Source organism: Crassostrea angulata, chromosome 1 (genome assembly GCF_025612915.1).
Source record: "Crassostrea angulata isolate pt1a10 chromosome 1, ASM2561291v2, whole genome shotgun sequence".
In the NCBI taxonomy this organism is placed as follows: Eukaryota; Metazoa; Mollusca; class Bivalvia; order Ostreida; family Ostreidae; genus Magallana; species Magallana angulata.
In genome coordinates this window covers 51,320,743-51,344,719 of record NC_069111.1, presented here as the reverse complement: position 1 = coordinate 51,344,719, position 23,977 = coordinate 51,320,743, and the positions used below count along the sequence as shown (strand labels likewise).

At 34.9% G+C, this 23,977-nt stretch overlaps 2 protein-coding genes across 3 annotated transcripts; one reads left to right on the top strand and one right to left on the bottom strand.

The window, feature by feature from the left end:
• The first annotated feature begins 156 nt into the window (after positions 1-156).
• LOC128189203 (2-hydroxyacyl-CoA lyase 1-like) lies at positions 157-23,599 on the top strand. The gene is given in 28 exon segments (XM_052860717.1): positions 157-292; positions 987-1,091; positions 1,313-1,434; positions 1,729-1,801; positions 1,895-1,972; positions 2,142-2,236; positions 2,364-2,476; positions 2,832-2,967; positions 3,165-3,270; positions 3,606-3,689; positions 3,818-3,925; positions 4,018-4,071; positions 4,415-4,515; positions 4,701-4,859; positions 4,938-5,042; positions 5,381-5,567; positions 5,872-5,900; positions 7,391-7,410; positions 15,531-15,688; positions 15,691-15,833; positions 16,267-16,358; positions 16,653-16,849; positions 17,247-17,296; positions 17,410-17,470; positions 18,192-18,331; positions 18,481-18,587; positions 18,746-18,811; positions 23,453-23,599. Coding segments are annotated over 28 exon segments (2,877 nt in total). The 5' UTR covers positions 157-238; the 3' UTR covers positions 23,587-23,599.
• LOC128189150 (solute carrier family 40 member 1-like) lies at positions 5,906-15,237 on the bottom strand. Of its 2 annotated transcripts, none has more exons than XM_052860650.1 (9): positions 15,194-15,237; positions 13,737-13,798; positions 13,402-13,561; positions 12,982-13,103; positions 12,596-12,719; positions 11,929-12,150; positions 11,113-11,460; positions 10,456-10,917; positions 5,906-10,035 (listed from the first exon to the last, which is right to left on the bottom strand). In XM_052860650.1, the coding sequence occupies exons 1-9, from the start codon at positions 15,210-15,212 to the stop codon at positions 9,704-9,706; spliced, it is 1,851 nt and encodes a 616-aa protein (XP_052716610.1). In that variant the 5' UTR covers positions 15,213-15,237; the 3' UTR covers positions 5,906-9,703. The 2 variants fall into 2 exon arrangements, with proteins under 2 accessions (XP_052716610.1, XP_052716601.1); XM_052860641.1 differs by lacking the exon at positions 15,194-15,237 and adding an exon at positions 13,990-15,032.
• Positions 23,600-23,977: the final 378 nt, after the last annotated feature.

Genomic DNA, 23,977 nt, shown 5'->3' with positions numbered 1-23,977 from the left:
TCGCAAAATCAAACTATTTTAATAATTAAATATCTGTTTTCGAGCCATTATCGGTTTAATTATCATATATTTTGTGTTTTAAAAAATTTGGTATTTTAGTACAATTTATTTATCCACCCGTTTTGTTTTTCTTTTCCAATTCATGTCAATTAGTGTCCTTTTGGGTTATTACATTTTATATGTACTTAATTCTCCTCCATCTCAAGAGAGTTCCACAATTTGACCACATGATATCAGAATGGCAGACGAAATTGAAGGTGCAAATGTTTTGGCTCAAGCACTAAAGGCACAGGTAATGCTACATTTAAGTTTTGAATTAAATGTTTTTTCTTAATTGTTAAGATGTGTGTATCTTTGATTAAGTTATTATTTTTTCGAAATGTTTTAATATTTTTATATTGTGTTGTGTCGTTCTATTTTACGAACTCCGTCCCAGTTCGTGAACTCATTTTAGCAGAGAGAGAGGGGGGGGGGGGCATCACAGTACAATATTAAGCAACGAACGGGTGAAAAGCGGGCTATATTCTATTAAAATAACTGAGATGTTCATGTTGCAAAGCAGAGATATTTTCTGTTTAATGTGTGTTCATAAGCATTTGCCTTCATTTGTGTTGAAGAAATAGAAATTTTGGTAAGTGTTAATGAGTGCCTGCTGTTCTGAAAAGGCCTCTTGATCAATTCTCTGTAAGTTAGTCACAGAAATATAACTAAAGTTGTACTGCTTTCCCCCCATTGATCTGATTTAAAAAAAAATGTGCAAGTAAGTTACATGTACTTGTCAGTTTGGGAGCATAACATACTGGTACATAGATTTTTTATAAAACATGAAAAGTGGAAAGATGACATTCTGAAAGTCATTTGATATTATATTTTGTGCTTTTCAACTAGTACTTGAACATCACATATTATGTTTGCAAGAAAATGACCATTTTCCGATTTGATATGGATTAACCGTTAAAATGGTTCTACACATGTATATATTTCAGGAAGTAGAGTACATGTTTGGAATTGTTGGCATTCCTGTGATAGAAGTGGCATATGCTGCACAAGCCCATGGAATCAAATACATTGGGATGCGCAATGAACAGGCAGTATGTAAAAATCTTTAGAACTTTTTTTAGACAAACTTCACAGTTGACATACTGTAATTTTGCTGTGTGAAAGACTATAATACACTTATAAATTTCTCTCCTTCGAATTTAGGAATACAGACTGAAATGTAATACTATGTGTCTTTACAAAAGATTTACAATAAAATATTTAATAAAAACCAGTGCAGTGAGTACCCAAAAACATGATTTTACCTTTTTAGGCCTCCTATGCTGCCTCAGCAATTGGCTACATGACCGGGAGGCCTGCCGTGTGCCTCGTTGTGTCTGGTCCAGGCCTGATTCATGCCTTGGCAGGCATGGCTAATGCTCAAGTCAACTGTTGGTAAGATTAAAATGTCAAAAATATTATATAGTAGAGTCCTAGATTCTAGACATAAGATGAAATGGAAATACCTATTCATGGTGTTTTCTTTTTGAAAATGTTCTTTTTATTCATTATTTGACTGACATACGGGTATACCGGTATGTAGTTAACAGTGGTGTGTTTTGATTGATATACGGGTACACCGGTATGTAGATAACAGTGGTGTGTTTTGGTGACTGGTAGTTATGTAGGAAAAATCTTGGACTTTTCACTATTCAAGGTAGACAACTCTTTGATCCACTGCTTTTTCAGGCCACTGATTGTTATAGGGGGCAGCAGTGAGCAGCACCAGGAGGGAATGGGAGCTTTCCAGGAATATCCTCAGGTACTTTCAACATTTGGTGGTGTGTATTTTCCCTGATTTTTGTATATCTATCATCACTACATTCTATATTGTACATTGTTGTTCCATTATTAGGTTGAACTGTGCCGACCCTATTGTAAGTACAGTGCCCGTCCCAGTAAAGTCGAGAGGATTCCCTTCTATATTGAAAAGGTATAATACAGATGTACACAAAAATAATCTCATAATCAAATCAACCATGTTTTTTTGCTTCTTTTTTTTAATGAATAATCAGATAAGATAAATGATAAAAATAATCTGTAAAATGCTGGTTATTTTAAAGAAATAGGAAGAAATGGAATACTGTTCTTATTTGTTTTAGGCAGTACGGCACAGTATTTATGGAAGACCTGGGGTGTCATACATAGACTTGGCTGGAGATATGGTCACACAAAAAGTGAATGTAGCAAATCTCAGGTATTTGTCTTGATACATGTATTTGTAAATTTTTTTTTTTATATCGTATTTTTTTTTTAAATCTCTATGTCTGAACAAGTTTGGATAAATGTATAGCTTCTGGATATTTCAAACTTGTCTGATTCAGTCCCAATGTCAAATGCCTTGATCCTCCCAAAACACTGGCAGACCCAGACAAGATAAAGGAGGCCATTGACCTCATTCACTACGCAGAGAAACCTCTAGTCATTGTTGGAAAAGGTAGGTTTTGTTGACATTTCTCTCTGTACATGTATATTGTACACAGGGAAATTTTGGCCCCATTTTATGTTTGCTCCATTCGCCCAAAATATTTCACAACTGTAATCGGATCCAAAAATCACAAAGGCAAAAATGTCCCAGTTATGCAATATTAAGGAATTTTTAAGGATCAGTAGAAATGGTGAATAAATGCAAACTAAAGACTTGAGCCAATACATGTAATGATTGCCATAGACATGTATAAAGATGAATAGAATACAGTTTTTTAATGATAATACACAATTCTCAATGATATATTTTGTTGTAATAAGTTTGATGCATATTAAAGTAATGATACATGTATTTATACCTTCAGGTGCTGCCTATGCTAAGGCAGAGAATTCTGTCAAGAGGTTTATAGAGTCCACACGTTTTCCATTCCTGCCGACTCCTATGGGGAAAGGTGTCCTACCTGATGACCACAACCTGTGTGTTTCTCCAGCCAGATCAAAGTAAGGATATTCATTTTTGCAAAAAATTAAAGCAGCAATTTCTGTTAATGTTAGTCTTATCATAATAGTACATGTAAACAATTCTATCACACTAAAGGACAAAGAATTATGTAAGGAAAACAAACATTATCATAACCTACATATGAAGCTGCTTCATTTTCATTACGAGGGCTCATTACTTTCCTTCATACTTTTAGAGCTTTACAAGAAGCAGATGTCATTCTTCTTCTGGGAGCAAGGTTAAACTGGATTCTCCATTTTGGCCTGCCTCCAAGATTTAATCCAAAGGTCAAGGTCATACAGGTAATTGGATAACATTATCTAAGTGGTTTTTTTTCAATTTCATGTCAAACAAATCTTTTTCATGTAAAGAATGTGTTTATTCCTTCAAAGTTATCTTCCATTCACAATATGATGTTTATACCGGTAGTTCATTTAACTATCAACCATTTCCAAAACTTTGATACATTGATATGATACATGTACATGTATACTCACAAAAATGTATTTAGATATAATACATATACTGTATACTGATATGTTTATCTCAATTTTTTTTTGGCCCATTTGCATAGTATGTTATATAAAACTGGCATGTTTGTACTTTGGACAGTCTATAACATGCCTGTCGTATTTAGGTTGACATTTGTGTGGAGGAGATGAACAACAACGTGCAGAATGCTGTTTCCCTTGTGGGTGATATGGATGCTGTGATGACACAGGTATTTAGATGGTCATAGGACAAAATGAACTTATTTAAAACGATCAGTTTAAGATAAATCTTCTCTAATCACATCGAATTTGATTAATGAATTACTTCTAGGCCAATCCTTTTCCTTTCCATTTGTAGATGAATGACCAACTGGACAAGATTCCCGGTCATTTCCAGTTCAATCCCAAGTCGCCTTGGTGGAGGACACTCAACAACAAGGTCCAGCAGAACCAAAAAGCCGTCCAGGTGAGTACTGCAAGGTGAAAACAAGAGAGGTGACCCTCTGTATCCATTCACATGATTGGGTCAGCATTGAGTTTTTGATCTTTCTATTACAGGCCATGATGGACGATAAGAGTGAACCATTAAACTACTACGCAGCCTACAGCGAGGTAAAGAAACTAGTGATATAACCTCGAAATATGTGCAATCATTTTCTATAATTCCTGAGGGGTGAGGGAGTGGACTGTCAAAATAAAACTGGTTTTTCCTACATTTTTACTGCCACAGTAAATGACTCCTGTGTAGAGAACAATTATACCATGTCCATTGGGATATAAATAACTGTAAACATGAATCCAACCTAATCCAAAATATATATTCCTTAGTACTGAGATAAAAGAGTTTGTGTTAGAAAATGTGGATTTTTAGTGTGTTATCTACTGAGTGATGATTACTTCAATGTTTTACAACTCAAACCTCTACACAGTGTTAAATATTGACTTTGACTTACAGATACAAAAGTTTCTCCCCAAGGACTGCATAATAGTCAGTGAAGGAGCCAACACAATGGACATCAGCAGAACCATGGTTCCCAATTACCTCCCACGACACAGGTAAATACATGACATTTAGACACCAACACACGTCTAATGACAGTACCTCTTCTACAAGCTGGTTCATGTAACTGAAAAGGACAAGGGTCTAGTGGTAACTCAAATCTACAGATTATATGTAGATACTCATTGCATACATACACAAACAGTTTAAGGTATGCTGGTGTCCTTTGTTTTGCTTGAAGGTTGGATGCTGGTAGCTTTGGGACTATGGGAGTGGGATTGGGATTTGCCGTGGCAGCTGGGATCTGGTGTAAGGACCACGCCCCCGGGAAGAGAGTGATATCCATCCAAGGAGACAGTGCTTTTGGGTTTTCTGGGATGGAAATTGAAACAATATGCAGGTAAATGACTAGACATAATGGGAACATTATTTTTTGAGACATAGTTCATGTTTGAAAAAATTGAAACACCATTTACAGATACAAGCTACCTGTGACTTTGATGATCATAAACAATGGAGGAATTTATGCGGGGGTTCCTGAAGATGTGTGGAAATCTCTGCAGGCTGAAGACCTTACACTTATGTGGGTACTTTTATACATAGAGAGTATTAAATCAAAACTTCTAAAAGCCGTAAAAGAGAACTTATTCTCCATCCTAATTTCATTTAGCTTCTAAACTTGCATAGTGTAGCTACTTAATCTTAGAAATACAATGTATAATGGAATTCCATTTCAGCACCAAACACCAAAACATAGCCATAAATTCATGAATACATATATTTATTAAGATTCTATAAGGAGAAGGGGTTTTCAAAGTCATTAATAATTGATAGCTTAGAACTGAGCATATTACAGCAACAATGAAAACATCAGTTCTTTCTAGAGTAAAATAATTCTAACGAGACGTTCAATCCTCACAGGTCACCCCCTACAGCCCTGATGGCCGCTGCCAGGTACGAGAAGATGATCGAGGCTTTTGGGGGACGAGGATTTTGTGCCAGAAAATGTGAAGAGATCAACAAGTATCTGACGGAGATCACAAAGGATGAGGAGAGGGTGGCACTCCTCAACATCCTGATTAGTCCCATGTCGTCCAGGAAAACACAGGTAAACAATAGAAATAGTTCCATGTGTACCAAACTATTTTGTATGCTCCGACATGTTAGCTATTTGTAACATGAATAACACAGTACTGGGGTTTCTTTTTTCTACATATGTGTTCTTAGACTACTTATAGTTAATTTTACCTCTCAAACAATGTTAAAAGTAGATTTAAACTAGAGACAAATTCATTTGTCATTTGGATGACATTTGTTACTAACTGAATATAGAATGTATAAATATTTTGTAGATAAGTGTTTTATGTGCACCAGTACATAAAATACTGATGATATTTTTTTTGCATTTACAGGATTTTGATTGGTTAACCAAGTCCAAAATGTAAAATGTGAGCATGGACAATTAGTAAGATTCAAGTCAAAGACAATCATTTATAATCAGGGAAGGACATGACATTCCATGGGTGTGTTCAGAAAGACTGAATACACTAGGAACCGATTATTGCATGTATTGTTTTACTTTATACAAATGGTGAATTTTGATCTACAAAATTTCCAAGAATTGTGCTGATGTTTAGTTGTACGAATAGGTGCTTCAATAATTATACCCAATGTTCCATAGTTCCAGTATAAAATACTGCTGAGCTGCTATTGTAATGCATATCAAATACATTATACATTATATGAGCATGTAACTCATTCATTATTGCAGCATGTTTTGATCCAAATACCATATTTATAGACCATGTGATGAGAAATCAAAATAATGATCAGTTTATAATAATTTGTCATACAGTGCATTTGCAATATTATGAAGAAATCATTGAACCAGAATTGTGACTTGCCATTGATATAGCAAATAAGCAGTCAGCTCCACAGAGTGAGTAGCAAGCTGTTTTATTTAATGCCATTTTCTATTAATCTGCTGTAAATATTGGTATTATTGTTTATCTGTGATAATTAGATACACTTTTTATATTCAGACTTTTATTGTTGTGATTTTAAAAGAAGTGTGCATTAGTAAGTGCACTTGTTTGATTCCAGCTTAGAATAAAATCTGAAAACACTTGACTGGGTGTTTTTTTTCTCCATCATAGCACCTTCATTTAATGTAGCATATTTAAACCAATAACAAAAAGTATTCTGGAAAATTATTGATTTTATTTTCTGTAAAATTATTAAATATAAGAATTTATAAAACAACTACCAGTACTCATTATAAACTTAAAAGTTTAAGATTGATAACAAGAGGCCCATGGGCCACATTGCTCACCTGAGCAACAATAGACATAAAATCAGCTTTATGGATTCATATACAAAATATCTGAACAATGTTGTATAATAGATCCTGTATAAAAAATTCTCCTAAACATATTCTTATGTTTATCATTGATCCCCTTTGTAACAAGATGGTCATATCACATATTGATCATTGCAGTTCTTGAAAAGATCTTACACAATTGTTTATATATGGATTATAAACCTACATCAAACTTTGAACCCCTTGTGAGGCCCAAGAATTGTCTAGGGACCAGGGTCTAAACAATTTTAACTAGACAACATTGAGATGGTGACCATCTCAAAGGGCCCCACTTACATAATGGTCAATAGGATGAAAAGCATTTCAGAGAATTTTTCTTTGACCTTGCCCTATAACTTAGAAATTTTCCAGCTGGCAATAAACTTTTATTTCAATCTCATTTCCCCTTACATACAGGCATTTTTGTTCAACCTGAGCAAGATTAAGCAAATGGGAAATAATCTACAGTCTAAAACTGATTATAAAGATATCTGCTATGACCTTCACATTGACTTGGTTCAAATTATAAAGTCACTGCACACCATTAACCCAAAAGCTCTGTTAATGTGAAGTAGGAGCCAAATAGGGCCAAGTGAAGAGTATGCGCTGAAAAAAGAATTTTGCATGATCCAATACGACCTTGACACTTGACCTACAAACATCATTTTAAAAGGTTACTGCACACCCTTAAGAGTTCATCGTATGCACTCTGTATGTGAAGTATGAGCCAGACTGGACCAAAGGGAGAAAAGATATGCTCCGAACAAAGACTTTTCATATAATTCTGCTCTGACCTTCAAATTTGACCTTGAAACTTGGTTCAAGGTCACTGCACACCCTTTACGCAATAGCTCTGTTTATGTGAAGTATGAGCCCAATAGGGCCAAGGGGAGAGAATATATATGCTCTGAAAAATAGAATTTTTGCATGATCAAATATGACCTTGACCCTTGACCTACAAACTTCAAATTCACTGCACACCCTTTGACTATAGGGACTCTTTGAGTGAAGTTTGAGCCAGATTGGGCCAAGGGGAGAGAAGATATGCTCCAGACAAGAGATCTCGTATGAACAGACGGATGGACAGACAAACGGACAGACTGGTCACTATAGGGCGCCCGCAGAGTGGGGCCCTAATTAACCAACAATAAGTCAAAATGCTTGCATATTAGTAAAACCATATATAATAACATTTGAGTTTTTGTGTGTAATGTTTTCCAAACACAACTACAATGTTTGAGTTCAGGTAAGAAAAGCAAATGTTATTGTCATTTATATACGATATGAGCCAAAATCGTTGCGGGAGTGAATCACTTCCGCACTTGCACCATTACAGAGATCCTATAGAGTTGTAGCCTTCTCCCAAAAGACAAAAAATCAGGAGAGGGCTACATTATTGCAGTTAGGCCAACCCTACGCATGAATATTACAATTTTGACAAATTTTAATCTAAACTATCTGAACTGACTAAAATTGCAGCTTTTTAACGAAAATTATGTTTTTAAAAGATGAATTTTAACGATTTTCCCTATATATTCTTATGTAAAAATATGACTCCTACCCATTGTGGCCCCATCCTACCCCTAGGGATCATGATTTCATCAAACTTGAATCTACCCTAACCAAGAATGCTTTCACACCAGTTTCAGCTTTTCTGGCTGATCAGTTTCTAAAAAAAGATTTTTCCTTTTATATTCCTATGTAAATATTCAAACCCCCTCCCACTATTTTGGCCCCACCATTCCCACAGGAATCATGATTTGGACTTTGAATCTTGATGCTTCTCCACAGGTTACAGCATTTCTGGCTGATAGGTTTCTGAGAAGAGGATTTTTTATGATTTTTCTCTATATATCCAGATGTAAAAATCGTCCCCCCATTGTGGCCCCACCCTACCACTGAGGATCATAATTTGAACAAACTTGAATCTACCCTACCTGAGGATGCTTCCACCCAAGTTTCAGACTTTCTGGTCAATTGTTTGGGGTTTTTTTAAAGATTTTCCCTGTATATTCCAATGTAAAAATTTGACCCCCTTTGTGGCTCAACCCTACCCCCAGGGATCATGATTTTCACAATTTTGAATCTACTCCTTCCTTCCTGAGGATGCTTCCACATAAGTTTCAGCTTTCCTGGCCAAATGGTTCTTGAGAAGAAAAGTTTAGCTCAGGTGAGCTAAAAACATTTTCTTATTGTACCGGCAATATAAATACTGGGTAAATAATTGTGTCTATTACAGACCTATATGTTTGTGTTTGTGTCATTCACTAACTACTGTACATGTACAATCAGAACACTATCTAAGAATGAATGGATCATTACCTAAAGATCAAAATAACATAAAACAATGAAAATACATGTATCACAGCACATATACATCATATTCAAACATATTCTTATAAAAATCATCAGCAACAATAAAATCAGATGTCAATGGATGATTTTAAATATTGGAAAATAGTGATAGGCTGACATCTGTCTGTCTGATTTTGCATCAATTTAAAATCAATCTTTATATTTTAATATGGATAAGCTGCGCACCATACAAGAATTGGATAAAGTCCTCAGTGAAGTCAAGAAAGATACACAAGTTTTTTTTTCTTTCATAGAAACTAGAATTAGAAAATAAGATGTAGGTTCTTGCAGCATGAACAGTGAAATCCTGCTTTTGAATTTGGTTTCATTTATAGATACTAAAATAATTTTAACCAAGATACGGTAGTAAAAAATTGATTTAAAAAATAGCTTTGAGAATGAAATTAATTTTTAGATATACTGGTATAATAAGAAAAAAACAAACAATTAAGTTACTCATTTTGATTTATGAATGTGAAAATCTTTAATTTATACTACCCTGATGATTTTGGCAGAATGCTTCAAAGCCATCAAACAGCATTAACAGTCTCCGTGTTTGACTGCTGTTGAGTTGCCTGATTGTTATTTACACATCGAGTCACTTTCTCGAAATGAAAGAAATGTCCACGGACTTTCCTACAATACACGGCATAGAGCACCCAGGCCAGGCAAATGAAGACATAGGAGATGATGACCAGGAGACCGAACTGGTGGGGGTAGGGGGCGACAATGACCATCACAAACTTGAGCATGTCCATCAGCTTGTTCATGGAGTTCTGCATGGAGCTGACGATGCCTCGCTCCGTCTCCTCAACCGTCTGTAGGAACAGCTGGGTGATGGTCAGGTCCGACACCCACAGACCTGAAAATGATGGACACCCAGTGAGAGGGTTTGTATTGCTACCAAAGCAATTTTTCTTTGCAAGCTATGGTAAATTGTTGACAGTTTAAAAAAGACTGTCATGTTAAACTGTAATTCACTGAAACATGCTCATCAGATCAGTATACCCCGTACTTTTGATAAGGATATCAATCAAAACGTCTTCATATACACTGTATATGTATCATAAACTTATGTTTTTTTTTATATATATTTAATTTTTGTCCAATTTTCCTTTTGTTATGGTTCTTTATTTATGACTTGTAGAAGATTAAGTATTTTTGGGTTATTAAAAGGACCAAAATCATTTTTTATTGCCATGATCAAAGGTAATCTGAATGAATTTTACTCTGTTAATTGTTTTTAAGGCAAAAATCATACCAAGTTGCATACAAGACTTACCAAATCTCGCAGAAATAATTCCAACCATTAAAAGCCATATTGAGATATCTGGAGTTATTTCAGGTGAAGTAGATGTTGTTTCATTACAGAGAGTAACATTTAGTCCAGGTGATAAGGTAACATTTATGAAAGCCTCTGTGACATTGTAAACTGTTGAAGTCACTGATGTTTCGTTGGCGTTGTACGTGAATGTACTATTCTGACACATTGCACTTGATGTTTCAGGAACCGGGGTTGTAGACGACCCAAACAGATCAAACGGACTGTTGGGGATCCACACGGAGACAACACACAAACACAGACAGAGAATCTCTGCTCCAAGACCGAACAGCCCGGTCCTCTCCAAGCCTACACACTGACGGATCTTGGGATATGAAATAGCTCCCATGATTCCTAGCAAGGCCCCTGCTGCCTGAAGGCCTCCAAGTACTGCCTCAGAGAGTCCCTGGGAATAGGCATAACCTGAAACAAACAACACAATCATATAAAATGTGTGCTCAAAATAAAACTGAGAAACTTATACAAAATTTTACTATCCAATAAGCAATAATGACTCTCTCTTTCTCTCTGGCTAGATTGTTGTTATCCTTGCTACAGATTTTTAACTTCTAGTCTCATCATCACTGTAGAAACAAATTCTTTGTAAGCTTCCCTTACCTATGGTGATCTTGTCAAACCCCAGCACGGTCATATACAGGAAGGAGAGACCTAGCCCGGCCAGGGCTACCTCATACTTGAAGTAAGTCCTGTAGCCGGTGTAGAGGGTGATGAAGCTGTAGAAGACCTTACTCAGGAGCCACTGGCAGCCACTTAACTCCTTCTTATCTTCACTGGTCTGTAGAGGCTCTGGAGCAATGCTGGGTTTGTCCTGATCTTTGTTTTCTTTGTCAGTTTCAACAGTGACCTCCCCTGCCAGATCAGACTTCTTCTCTGGGACAGCGTTCTCATTTTCAGGAGCAGTTATCTCCCTTTCTTCTTCCTCCTCTGGAGGTAGGGATGATTTGGCTTCAAAAACATTGATTAAAAAAATTAAGATTACAGGGTTTGGGATTACTGTATACAGGGAAATAGTTGCCCCTGTTTTATTTTTGCCCCTCGCTCCCTCGTTGTCGGTGGGCGAATTTAAGACAGCAAATTCCAATGTCTCAAATTATCTCTATTTAAACACACCTTTGTCTGGGCAAACTTTAATGGGATGAAACTGTTTGCAAGAACGACGAAAATAACACAGGGTGAAAATAACCCAGTATACAATATTTTATTAAACTACGATTGTGTTCTTGTTGGAAAAGTTGAATGTAAAAACAAATATAACGAAGTGCCAGGGATGGCAAGTTTGCTTTGTAATAATTAAGCTTAATTCATTTTATCTGTCAAGTCTACAACATTTTATAAAGTTAAGGGGAAGGAAAATAACTTCTGTTTTTTTAAATCGAACTTTACTGTACATGTACTTCTAAAAGAAATTCTTACCAACAAGATCTGCTTTTTTCTTATACATCTTGTTTTTCAGAGCAGGGACTTCATTGTAGACCTTCAGAATGAGGTAATATTCCACGAACACAGAGACTAGGTTCCAGGCCCCGATCAACACAGCACCATACTGAATGCCCAGCCAGGTCATGACCTGACCAGTCAGGATAGGGGCCAGGATCTGCGTGCAGAGGTCAATGGCTCGGAGTTTGGAGGTCATTGCTGTAAAGGAATTTGAATACCGTACCTTAATAGGGTCAGATATATACCTGTATCATATTATCAGTTTTATTTACTATGACTGAAGATGAGTTAAGAACATTTTTTATTACACAGCTTTTTCTCTCATTCCTCTCTTTTTTCTCCTCTCTTTCTCCCACTCTCTCTTTCTTTCTCTTTCATCTCTCTCTCTTTCTGCATGCATGGTTTTTATTTTGTCTCTGTCACATATTTGCACCATCAACCCAGTATCAATATCTCTCTTTTTCTCTCACTCTGTCCCCTTTATTTCTCTCTCTCATTGGCTAGTACTTGTATGTCCATAACCCTAACACAGGTTTTCTCACTAATCTCTCTCTCTCTTTCTCTCTCTCTCTCTCTCTCTCTCTCTCTCGCTCTCTCTCTCTCGCTTTCTCTCGCTTTCTCTCTCTCTCTCTCCCCCTCTTACTAGCTAGCATGTCTTTATCTCTGCCACAAATTTCCACTACCCAGTCCTTCTCTATGGCAATCTTCCTGGCAATACTGGAGAGGTCGGCCAAAATGGACACCACTATAATCACAACACGGCTCCCCTACAGAAAACAAAGCCCAGTAAATTCTTCTTAATATGATGACAAAATATACTTTCCTATGCATTTCATTCTTCCTATTCAGAAAATATATTCTCTTAATATAATACTCATTCAAATCATATTCATAGAAAATTATAGTAATATAAAATCTTTTTACAATATTCTGTATAGAAATGGAATAGTTTGGCTTGCATTTTAATTCTTACAGTATAATACATTTATTTGAAGATTGACAAGTTTTAAGTGGTTGTTTTTTCCTTACTTCTACCAACAGGACAGAGACAGAAGGACTCTCTTTATCAAATCCAAAGAAGAAAACACAGAAGACAACTGCAGCACACAGTACAACCAAAAGATTCTGAATCACTAAGGAAACCCTGGCGGCTGAAAGAAACCAAGATTATGGAATTTAGAACAGTATAATTATTCTATTAATAATATAGCAATAGTTCATTTGTAACTTGTGAATTTATTTACTTTCCTATTCTTTTTAAATCTCAGTTAATGCTTAAATGCTTTGTATAACATTCTTTTACATTTTATAATGGATACAAATATTCACAATGAAGAGTGATAATTATTATAGTCACTGAAAGGTCATAAATTCAAGACAAGTTGATGAGAAAAATAGAATCGAAGTGAAATACCATGGCAACAGTCTGAATACATTTTCTTACGTTACCTGTTAGTCGGGGTGTATTATCTACCCAATATCCAATAAGTCCAGCAAACAGTAGTGTGGCCCCTCCCGAAGAGAATCCATACACCGCCGGCAGCTGGAGGGAGTCAGGGGACAGGCTGATGAGGAACAGCCCCACCCCAAAGGACCACATACGGTCCCCCTGTCAAACAGGAGGAAATAAAGCTTTCACAGACATAGACTCTTGGCACCAAAATTGCTTGTGTGTGTGAGAGAGAGAGAGAGAGAGAAAAATAGATTGTACTTTGCTGCATGAAAAGAGTCTCAGGGAGAATTACAGAGAATGAGATTAAAGAGAGAGAGCAGAGTGGACTTACCCATGCTGACATAAAATGGCTGATGAATACATATATCTTTGTTTTCCTTTCAATCTGGAATTCTGTAAGGAATCAAAAACATTTTATGTTAAACCCTCTGAAAATAAAAACTGCAACTTACCTTACTTTAATGAGTGTTCAACTTAATCCATATAAGAAATATATCATAGTTACCTTACAGATCACAAGATTTCAAAAAGTTAACATAAAAGACGATAAACAACAACAGATTTTATATTTCAGTAGCTGTTACCAGTTGCATTGACAGTTTGTTTTGTCGACTCTTTCTGATCTGAGGGTGCTTGGTCAGAATCCAGAACAAATGCTGGATTAGTTTCTCCCTTTGTTAATTTGTCAATCTTATACTTTGAATTTCTCATTTTAACGAATCTCTGACACATTAGCCAACATAAGCATAGAGATGGTTTTCTTTAAGGACTGCAGCATGGTAACCAACTCAGGGTTGAAATAAATTTCATCATTGGGCCTCACACCCTGCTTTTTTGATATTCAGATAAAATACTCACAGGTGAGGTTCACCAAAGGTACGATTTATATAAAATGCTTGCTAGCTGTAATTTACAACCAATCTTGTGGCATTGTAGTACAGGTTATGGGGGTTATGAAATCTAAAGTAAACAGTACACATATTCTATTCTGCAAAATCCCATAAGCTGAGACTGATACACTACAAAGGTTTTTATTTTTATACTACTGGAATATTAATGGCTAGAAAGCTGGAAAATAGCTAGAAAAGGCAGCCAAATATGAGGCATTTACATAAAGCTAACCTAGATCATTTGTTGTCAAAGGTTGTATAATAATAAAACTGTCAGAAAAATTTATATTTATACATATGCATGTGACGCAGATAAGTATCCTTTTAACATTAACCCATATAAATTTATATGTATTTTGTCACACATGATTCTCATTCTACACGGCCGTGATCATGCAAACATTTAGTAAATAGTAGGATCCTTATGGGAAATGTGTGTCAAAGCATAATTTTTTCTTGTGATATAATTCAGAACTTAAATTCACGGATAGTAATTCAAACGAAGTAAACAGTGAACAGTTGAAAGTACTTGAAATTATGTGTATCTAGTTTTATGACCTTGCTTAGTGACTGCAAGCAATTGAATTTAGGCAATTAACCAATCATTTCCCCCTTTTATTTGCTTATTTTCTCATGATAAAAAACTTTGTAATAGTATTATCGTATAGGTATTTTACTTGTCTGTTATAATGTATGCACTGTCATGTATAACATTGTATATATAAACACTGACACACACGTACACATGGTATGTTCGCATGCAAACGCAGCACATTGGTACTTTGTATTATATGGGTCTATCAATTTGACAAGTCTCCAAAACCTCTCTTTTATCTGTCTTATGCAGACCTATGGGGTTTAAACACTTATCTATACACTACGTAACATTTGGTCTCACTTTTTGTTTTTGTTGACATTTGGTGGTTGTCGTTCAATCCGGGATTGTAGAGTATAACGATTTTAGTTTTAACGCTACTCGTCGCAAGAACGTTTATATTCAAGGTAAAAACAATTTGAGAAGTTAAAGTCTCAATTTAACACTGATTTGTTTTCTAAACATGGCAAAAATGGTATTGTATATTTCTTATTTGGTAAAATGGATCACTGTGGACATCAATATAGTAATCATTTTATCACGACGGAACAATGAATAAGTATATAATTAATAGTTTTATGTAAGAAGTCTTCTCACTGTGCAAATATTTACAAATGATGCTTTACAACAATATCATTAGTTAAACACTTACCAGGTTCTATTTATGTTGTTGGTTTTTTTTTTTTTACAGAAACTTGGCGATTATGGATACTGTATCTGGTTATGCTAACAAGGAACGCCAGAAACTTTATAACCAGGTTTTACCACTGCGTTCAAACAGTGTTCACTCGATACATATAGGTGTGACCCCGGCAATGGCCGAGTCTCAGACTCCTGACACAGGGAGGGAGAGTCCCAAACCAGAGGAGGGAGAGGAAAAGAGACCACAGTTTGGGGGACGGTTCCTGACAAATCCAGAGGATGTGTTCCAGCACAACGCATGGTATTTTGCTGAATTATTTTAATTCAAATGATAGCGAAAATTTAATATAGCTGTGCAAATACATCAAGGTTCACTTGAATGTACAAGACAACTTAAGGAGAGTAAAACACGGTTACAGGGAACACATTTATAAAAAATGAAGTCCTGCTATATAATGCAGTGAAGTCTATTTCATTCCCCCCTAATCTTAAAATGAATTGTAATCGTTTTGCACATCCATGATATAAATAATTACATAGAAAAATAACATGATAAATCAAAATTGTTTGCCCTTGATGCTTTGCTATAAGCATTTTACTGTACATATGTTTATAACTTGCAATTTTTTCAATTTAAATTATTTGAAGTATTTGAAAAACATATTAAAAATGACAATAATATGTGTAGCAGAAAATTCTCAGGTAAAATCTTTTTGCCAATGTAATTCTTGAAGGGATAATGTAGAGTGGGATGAGGAACAAGAGATGACTGCCAGAAAGAAAACACAAGAGCAGCTGAATTCAGCACTGTCCACTGAAAAACAAGGTACAAAACCTGTCCATACGAACTCTTTTATGTGAAGGACAATTCTACTGCAGAAAATTAATTACCCCAAAAGATATTTTTTGTTTTGATCTCAACTCTGCATCTATAACATACTATTAACTAATTGATTGTTCTGCAGTGGGTATTAAAAAAAATTTGAACGTGGTGTTTCGCATGCCAATTTAGACTGGCCTTGTTTATCTGAAAAGGGCAATGGTATTAAAGAACTGATTGAAGGGTTTATAATTTTAATGTACTTATAGGTGTGTATAGATTGTGATTTGTTACTTTTAGAGGAGTATGAGGAATTAGCTGATGAATATTGGAACAAGTTTTACCAGATTCACCAGAACCGGTTCTTTAAAGACAGACACTGGCTCTTTACTGAATTCCCTGAACTTGGTCCTGATGGAAAGCCAAATGAAGATGTAAAGAGTGTGGTAGATAGCCCAGCATTTCCAGGACAGGGAGCCAAAAGGAGGATCTTAGAGGTTAAATACTACAGCTTAAGAAATGCAGTACAATATCAATTTGTTATAAAGCCATCTCAGTTTATTCAAGATCCCATTTTCTGATTTTCTTAATTCAACTAAAAGGAAACCAATCTAAACATTCAACATTTATTTTTTTTTGTAAAATAAATTGTTCAAAAGGCATGTTTGTAGTTTTTATCAAAACAAGAACATCAGCATATATATGCTTATGAAATTGAATGAAACACTCAAAAATATCACTTAATGATAATAATATTATTTATTAACAATATTTTTACTCCACAATGTAAATTGCGCCCAGTCTATGAGGTTAGAATATATTCTGGTCTTGTACTTAGCAAAGGTACATATGCCCATGTATGAAAAATATTCATGTACCATGTCATGATTTCAGGTGGGCTGTGGGGTTGGCAATACAGTTTTTCCAATTCTGCAGACAAACAAGTAAGAAAATGACATGCAATGCGTATTTACTGAGTAATATATATGCCAATTTTTTATTTTGATTATAAATTGAAACGTACAGAATGTTTAATGTTCTCAGTATAAACTTTCAGTGATCCAGAGCTAATGGTGTACTGCTGTGATTTTTCCTCCACTGCAGTTCAACTTGTAAAGGTGATCTTTTGAATTAAATGATACACACATCCAGTACCAATAAGACCCATCCTAACACCATAGTAAACCCCAAATAAACCCTGGGTTTATTTTCTGGGTTTACTTGGGTTTTCTCCGGGTTTACTTTTTGAAAATTTGGTTCCACTCGGGGTTTACTTGAGAATTGTTTTTGGGGTTAAATGTACGCATTGAAGTGTAAAGCAGACCTGTATTTTATCTTTACCATCTTACTGCCTGTAATTCCTGCCCCTTGTATATTCAGAATACACATGTAGCGTCTGCTTTCAGGGGTATACTTCTGATTGGGGTTTTCTCTCTGTGTCCACTCTGGGTTTACTGTAAACCTGGAATAAACTCAGGTTTTAGTTGGGGTTTACCTTCTGTTAGTTGGGGTCTGATCAATTCTGTAATTCCTTGCAATGAACAGGAATATTTCTTAGTTGTGTGCATATACTAGTAGTGTATTGTATTCTCTTCATACATATGTCGATTGTGTCATTTACACTCTCATGATATATTATGTATTGTCATTTGAAACTTTAAACAAAAATTGATTTTTTTTTTTTGAAAATCTCACTAACACTTTGTTGTTCACATTTATATTATTGGGACAATGTGACCGGTATTGCGTTTAAGGGGATTGGTAGTAAGAAACTGCATCAACCATTCACTCATTTCACTGCCTTATAGATACACTCTATGGTATAATGGTATCTTATAGGAGCACCCAGATTATAACCCAGACACCTGCCATGCCTTTGTGTGTGATGTCACAGATGATAAGGCGGAGATTCCTGTCCCTGACCAATCATTGGATATCATCATCCTCATCTTTGTGCTGTCAGCCATCAGTCCAGAAAAGTGAGTTGTTTTGTGTAAACTCAAAGATATACCGATAATGGCTCCCACTTCGTATATTCGCTAAATTTTTGCAGATTTTTGTGAATTCATGAAAATTTTTTAATGTGTATCAGCTGGAAGTCTTAAATGTTAAACTGTTCTATTTATAGAATGCAGTATGTACTGAATCGCCTGGCACAGCTTCTAAAGCCAGGGGGCAAAATTCTCTTTAGAGACTACGGAAGATATGACTTAGCACAGTTACGATTTAAAAAAGGTATCAGTTAATATAAAGAAACTAATGTGTGTAAAAATTTTATACATTCATATAACTAAAGAGTAATTGTCATTGTCGTAATCATTCTAAATCCAATTCGAAAATGATTAGGTCTTTACATCTGTTGGTCATAAATTGATTGTATTTTTACTATTTAGGTCACTGTTTATCAGAGAATTTTTATGTACGGGGAGATGGTACCAGAGTTTACTTTTTCACTCAAGGTAATTCTTGTCCAACTTGTCTTGATAAATATTTTGACTTGACGGGCAGCATTTAATTAAAATCACCTGACAACTTGACATTGTACTGTCTTATTTGATATACGGTATATACAGGGTCTGCCCAGTAGCCAGAAGGTTCATTAAATTGAAGTTCTAGTAGTTCGAAGGTTCATTAGTCCGAAACCCACTAGTCCGAAGTTCATTAGTCTGAAACTCGATGTAGAAAATGTTGTGAAGATTAAAATAACTAAAAGGATCAGATTGGATTGATCATTTTCACCTTAACAAGTTCTTGGAGGTTAAGAAAACAAAATAATAGGAAAAGAGAGTACTATAATATAAATTATCTCTATATAGATCTGTATTTTTATTTTTTTGTATGTAACTGTATGTATTAAAGAAGGAGAGTGATGTAATTCTCAGATAACAAAGATGTAGTCATCGAAAAAGCATTTCCTGTTTTATAGGATTAACATAGTTATCTCACTTCCCCACCCTCTCTCTCTCTCTGTCTCTCTCTCTATCAACAGAAAATTAGAAACTTTTCTACATTTATTTTATGATCTAGTTGTAAGCTCATAAAGTTTTTATGATATAAACAGATGTGTTGGAAAGTTACAATAGAAATGTTTAAAAATAAAATATTTCAGAATTAGAACGATATTTTATTGAGTATGGTCTATTTGTAAGGATGTCAATTTTTTTTTATGAAAGATACAGCTGTGTTGAAAAGTTACAATAAAAAATGTATAAAAATTACATCTCTTGGGATATTTTATTGAGTATGACCTTTTTGCTAAAAAAAAAAACCCTGTCAACTTGTAAAATAAAAATAATGTTTAATCGAGTAATAATTTTGAATAGAAATATCAAACAAAGTTTTCTGATGGAAGTTTTACATGCCATTTTAAAATGCCATCAAGTGCAAAATGAAATCATATTGAAACAAAATCTAATAGACTTATTCATGAGTTTGTGTCTCCCACTTGGTTTGAATGTTTATTTATCTCTCGCAAAAGAAGGGATAGGAGGTTGTATACTTTATCATTCTAGATATAACAAGAGGCCCATGGGCCACATCGCTCACCTACACTACAGCAACACTAAAAATAATATCAGGACAATGAATGAGTATAATAGATCCTGTATTTAAAAAATTTCAATTTTTTCTACAGATGTTCTTATGTTGAGCCCCTTTTGTAACTAGATGATTTCATAGTTATATCACATATTGAGCATTGCCATTCTCAAAAAGATCTTAAACAGTTGTTCATATAAATGTTCATATAAATATAAACCTACATCAAACTTTCATCCCCTTATTATAGATCTAGGGCCATAGTCTAAACAACTGAAAATCAACAAATGTCAATATGCTTGCAGCCTTGCACATTGGTAATAGTAAATACTATATATTTTTACATGAGAATGATCATAATTATTTCCTATGTAAAATTTCAACCACCCCCTCCATATAATCTCATCCTTTTTTATTTGAAATTTAAAGATTTTTTCTACATCTATTAAACTACCTGATTATGCTTCCATTCAAGTAAAAGCTATTCTGCTTAACTAAATTTCGAAAAGAAGATATTTCTCTTTACATTCCTGAGTAAAAATCCGACCCCCCATGGTGGCCCTACCCAAACTCCGGGGATCATGATTTGAACAAACTAGAATCTACACTACCTGAGGATGCTTCCAGACAAGTTCACCTTTTCTGGCCGATTAGTTTTTGAGAAGATTTTTAAAGATTTATCTTTTATTTATTCCTATGTAAAAATTTGACCCCCTGTGGTGGCCCTATCATACCCCCAATTATCATGATTTGAACAAACTAGAATCTATACTACTTGAAAGTTTCAGCTTTTCTGGCCAATTGGTTTTTGAGAAGATTTTAAAAGATTTTTCTCTATAAATTCCAATGTAAATATTTGAGCCCCTGTGATGGCCCCACTGTACCCTAATAATCATTATTTGAACTTTGAATCTACACTACCTGAGGATGTTTCCATACAAATTAAAGCTTTTCTGACCAATTGGTTTTTGAGATTTTTTTAAAGACACCCACAAATTTTTAACAATTCTTAATTATCTCCCTTTGAAAGAGGGCGTGAAACCTTCTGACTACTGGACCGTGACCATATATACAGTTAAAGAATCTTGTCTTACTCTTGTTCACTAAAAATGTTGGATCAAACATATGTACACTAAATTCTGTCTTATCCAACATATTTGCAGTAAAAAGTGTTTTATCCATCCTATATTTTGTAAAATCTGTCTAAACCAACATTTGTACAGTGAAAGTTAAACTTGTTGAATATAACAATTGCATGTTAAAACCTGTCTAATCTTTTAGTTGCACAGTAAAATCTGTCTAGTCTGACTTTGGTACAGTAAACTCTGTCTTATCTGGCATATAACACTTAATCCCGACCAATCTTACTGCTGCACTGTAAATCTGTCTTATCTGACATAATACTGTTAATCCTGTCTTAGGAGACAAGTGTTATGCTGAAAGTGGAATGCCAAATTTGAGACATTATGATAATTTGACAGCTGTACAATAAAACCTGTATTAGCTAAAGATTACTATTTATTATGAGAAATATTTTATCTCACACTTAATTGTGCAGCAAAACCATGTCTTTGGATAAAAGAAAGTCTGAAACATCACAGTAAATTCTGTCCCAAAACTCCTAAGTGAACATGGATGTGTATGACAATTGCACAGCTATACAGTAAAAGTTGCATAATGTTATACCGTTTGCCAAATCCTTTTAAAAAAACATGCTGTAAAACCTGTCTTATCTGACAACTGTACAGTCGAACCTGTTTTATCTGATGGTTGTACATGTACATTAAAACCTGTCTTATCTGACAACTGTACAGTCAAACCTGTCTTATCTGATGGTTTTACATTATAACCTGTCTTATCTGACAACTGTACAGTCAATTCTGTCTTATCTGATGGTTGTACATTAAAACCTGTCTTTCCTGACAACTGTACAGTAAAACCTGTCTTATCTGATGGTTGTACATTATAACCTGTCTTATCTGACAACTGTACAGTCAAACCTGTCTTATCTGATGGTTGTACATTATAACCTGTCTTATCTGACAACTGTACAGTGAAATCTGTCTTATCTGATGGTTGTACATTATAACCTGTCTTATCTGACAACTGTACAGTGAAATCTGTCTTATCTGATGGTTGTACATTAAAACCTGTCTTATCTGACAACTGTACAGTCAAACCTGTCTTATCTGATGGTTGTACATTATAACATGTCGTATCTGACAACTGTACAGTCAAATTCTGTCTTATCTGATGGTTGTACATTAAAACCTGTCGTATCTGACAACTGTACAGTCAAATCTGTCTTATCTGATGGTTGTACATTAAAACCTGTCTTATCTGACAACTGAACAGTCAAACCTGTCTTATTTGATGGTCGTACATTAAAACCTGTCTTATATGACAACTGAACAGTCAAACCTGTCTTTTCTGACAACTGTTAATTAAAGCTTGTCTTTTCTGACATTACACAGAGAAACCTGTCTAATCTGACATCTTTACAGTAAAACCTGTCTAATCTAAAACATGTTCAGTGAAAAATCCTGTCTAATTTGACATATTGACAGTAAAGCATGTCCAATGTAACAAATGTACTGTAAAATACAATGGCCGATAGTGGCCGCCTCTCTACACTAACGTTTTGTGTGTAGCGTGTACAACATTTCACTGAAGTCTAACTGACACATTACACTTTAAAGTAAAAGTGTACAAATCGCACAGGGGTAAGTTTTAGTGAAAATGCTGTATGCACAAAATATCTATGTAAAGTGACAGTCACTATCGGCCATTGTAATCTGACATCTTTTCAGTAAAATCTGTTTTATCTGACACATGTACAGCAAAATATGTCTAATGTAACAAATGTAAAACCTGTCTTATCTGAAACATGTACAGTAAAACTAATATCTGTACAGTAAAATGTGTTTAATCTACCACATGAACAGTATAACCTGTTTGATATAATAACTGCACAATATAACCAGTCTATTCTGACAACTGTTCTGTATAACCAGTCAGTTCTGACAACTGCAAAGTAAAACCAGTCTATTCTGACAACTGCACAGTAAAACCAGTCTATTCTGACAACTGCACAATATAACAAGTCTATTCTGACAACTGCACAGTGAAACCAGTCTATTCTGACAACTGCACAGTATAACCAGTCTATTCTGACAACTGCACAATATAACAAGTCTATTCTGACAACTGCACAATATAACAAGTCTATTCTGACAACTGCACAGTAAAACCAGTCTATTCTGACAACTGCACAGTATAACCAGTCTATTCTGACAACTGTACGGTATAACCAGTCTATTTTGACAATTGCACAGTAAAATTGATGTAACTTGATGCATGTATAGAAGAATCTGTTTAATCTGACACATGTATATAACCTGTAGTATCCAACATTTGTGCGGTGAAACTGGCTAAATAAAATACATGTCCGCCTAATATTATTTCATGCTGCATAGTGTTATGGAAAATACTAAATGCTTAGAATATACCATCATTCTAAACTTGAGAGAATAATCTGTTGTTTTACACTTAAATATTTTCAGAGGAGTTGAGGAATATGCTGACAAAAGCCGGGCTAACGGAGGAACAAAATCACATAGATAGACGGTTACAAGTAAACAGGGGCAGACAACTCAAAATGTATCGAGTCTGGATACAGTGTAAATACAGGAAATAAACGTTAGAAAAGCTTTGAAGAGTTGTTTGTAAACAAGGATTGATCCAGGCAAGGAATTGGTGTTTTCGGATTCGAACCATGTAAATATGCACACCCTAGCTGCAGGTCCGTTGGCACTGTGAATTGCCAAAACAGTTCAACAACCAGCAAACAATACCAATTGGAAATTTAAGATTGTTAAAGCATAAATGGGGATTAGAATGATCCATCAAAATTGATTTATTCATTATCATCATTTTACAAAAAATTATCCAGGCCTAAACCACGTAGATTTTATGAGTTTTGGTCACCAGTGTAACTACTATCAATATAAATGGTACATGCACATCGTAATGTTGGTACGTCACAGTAACAATTAATTTTATTAATGGACGATGTTTTTGATGAGACA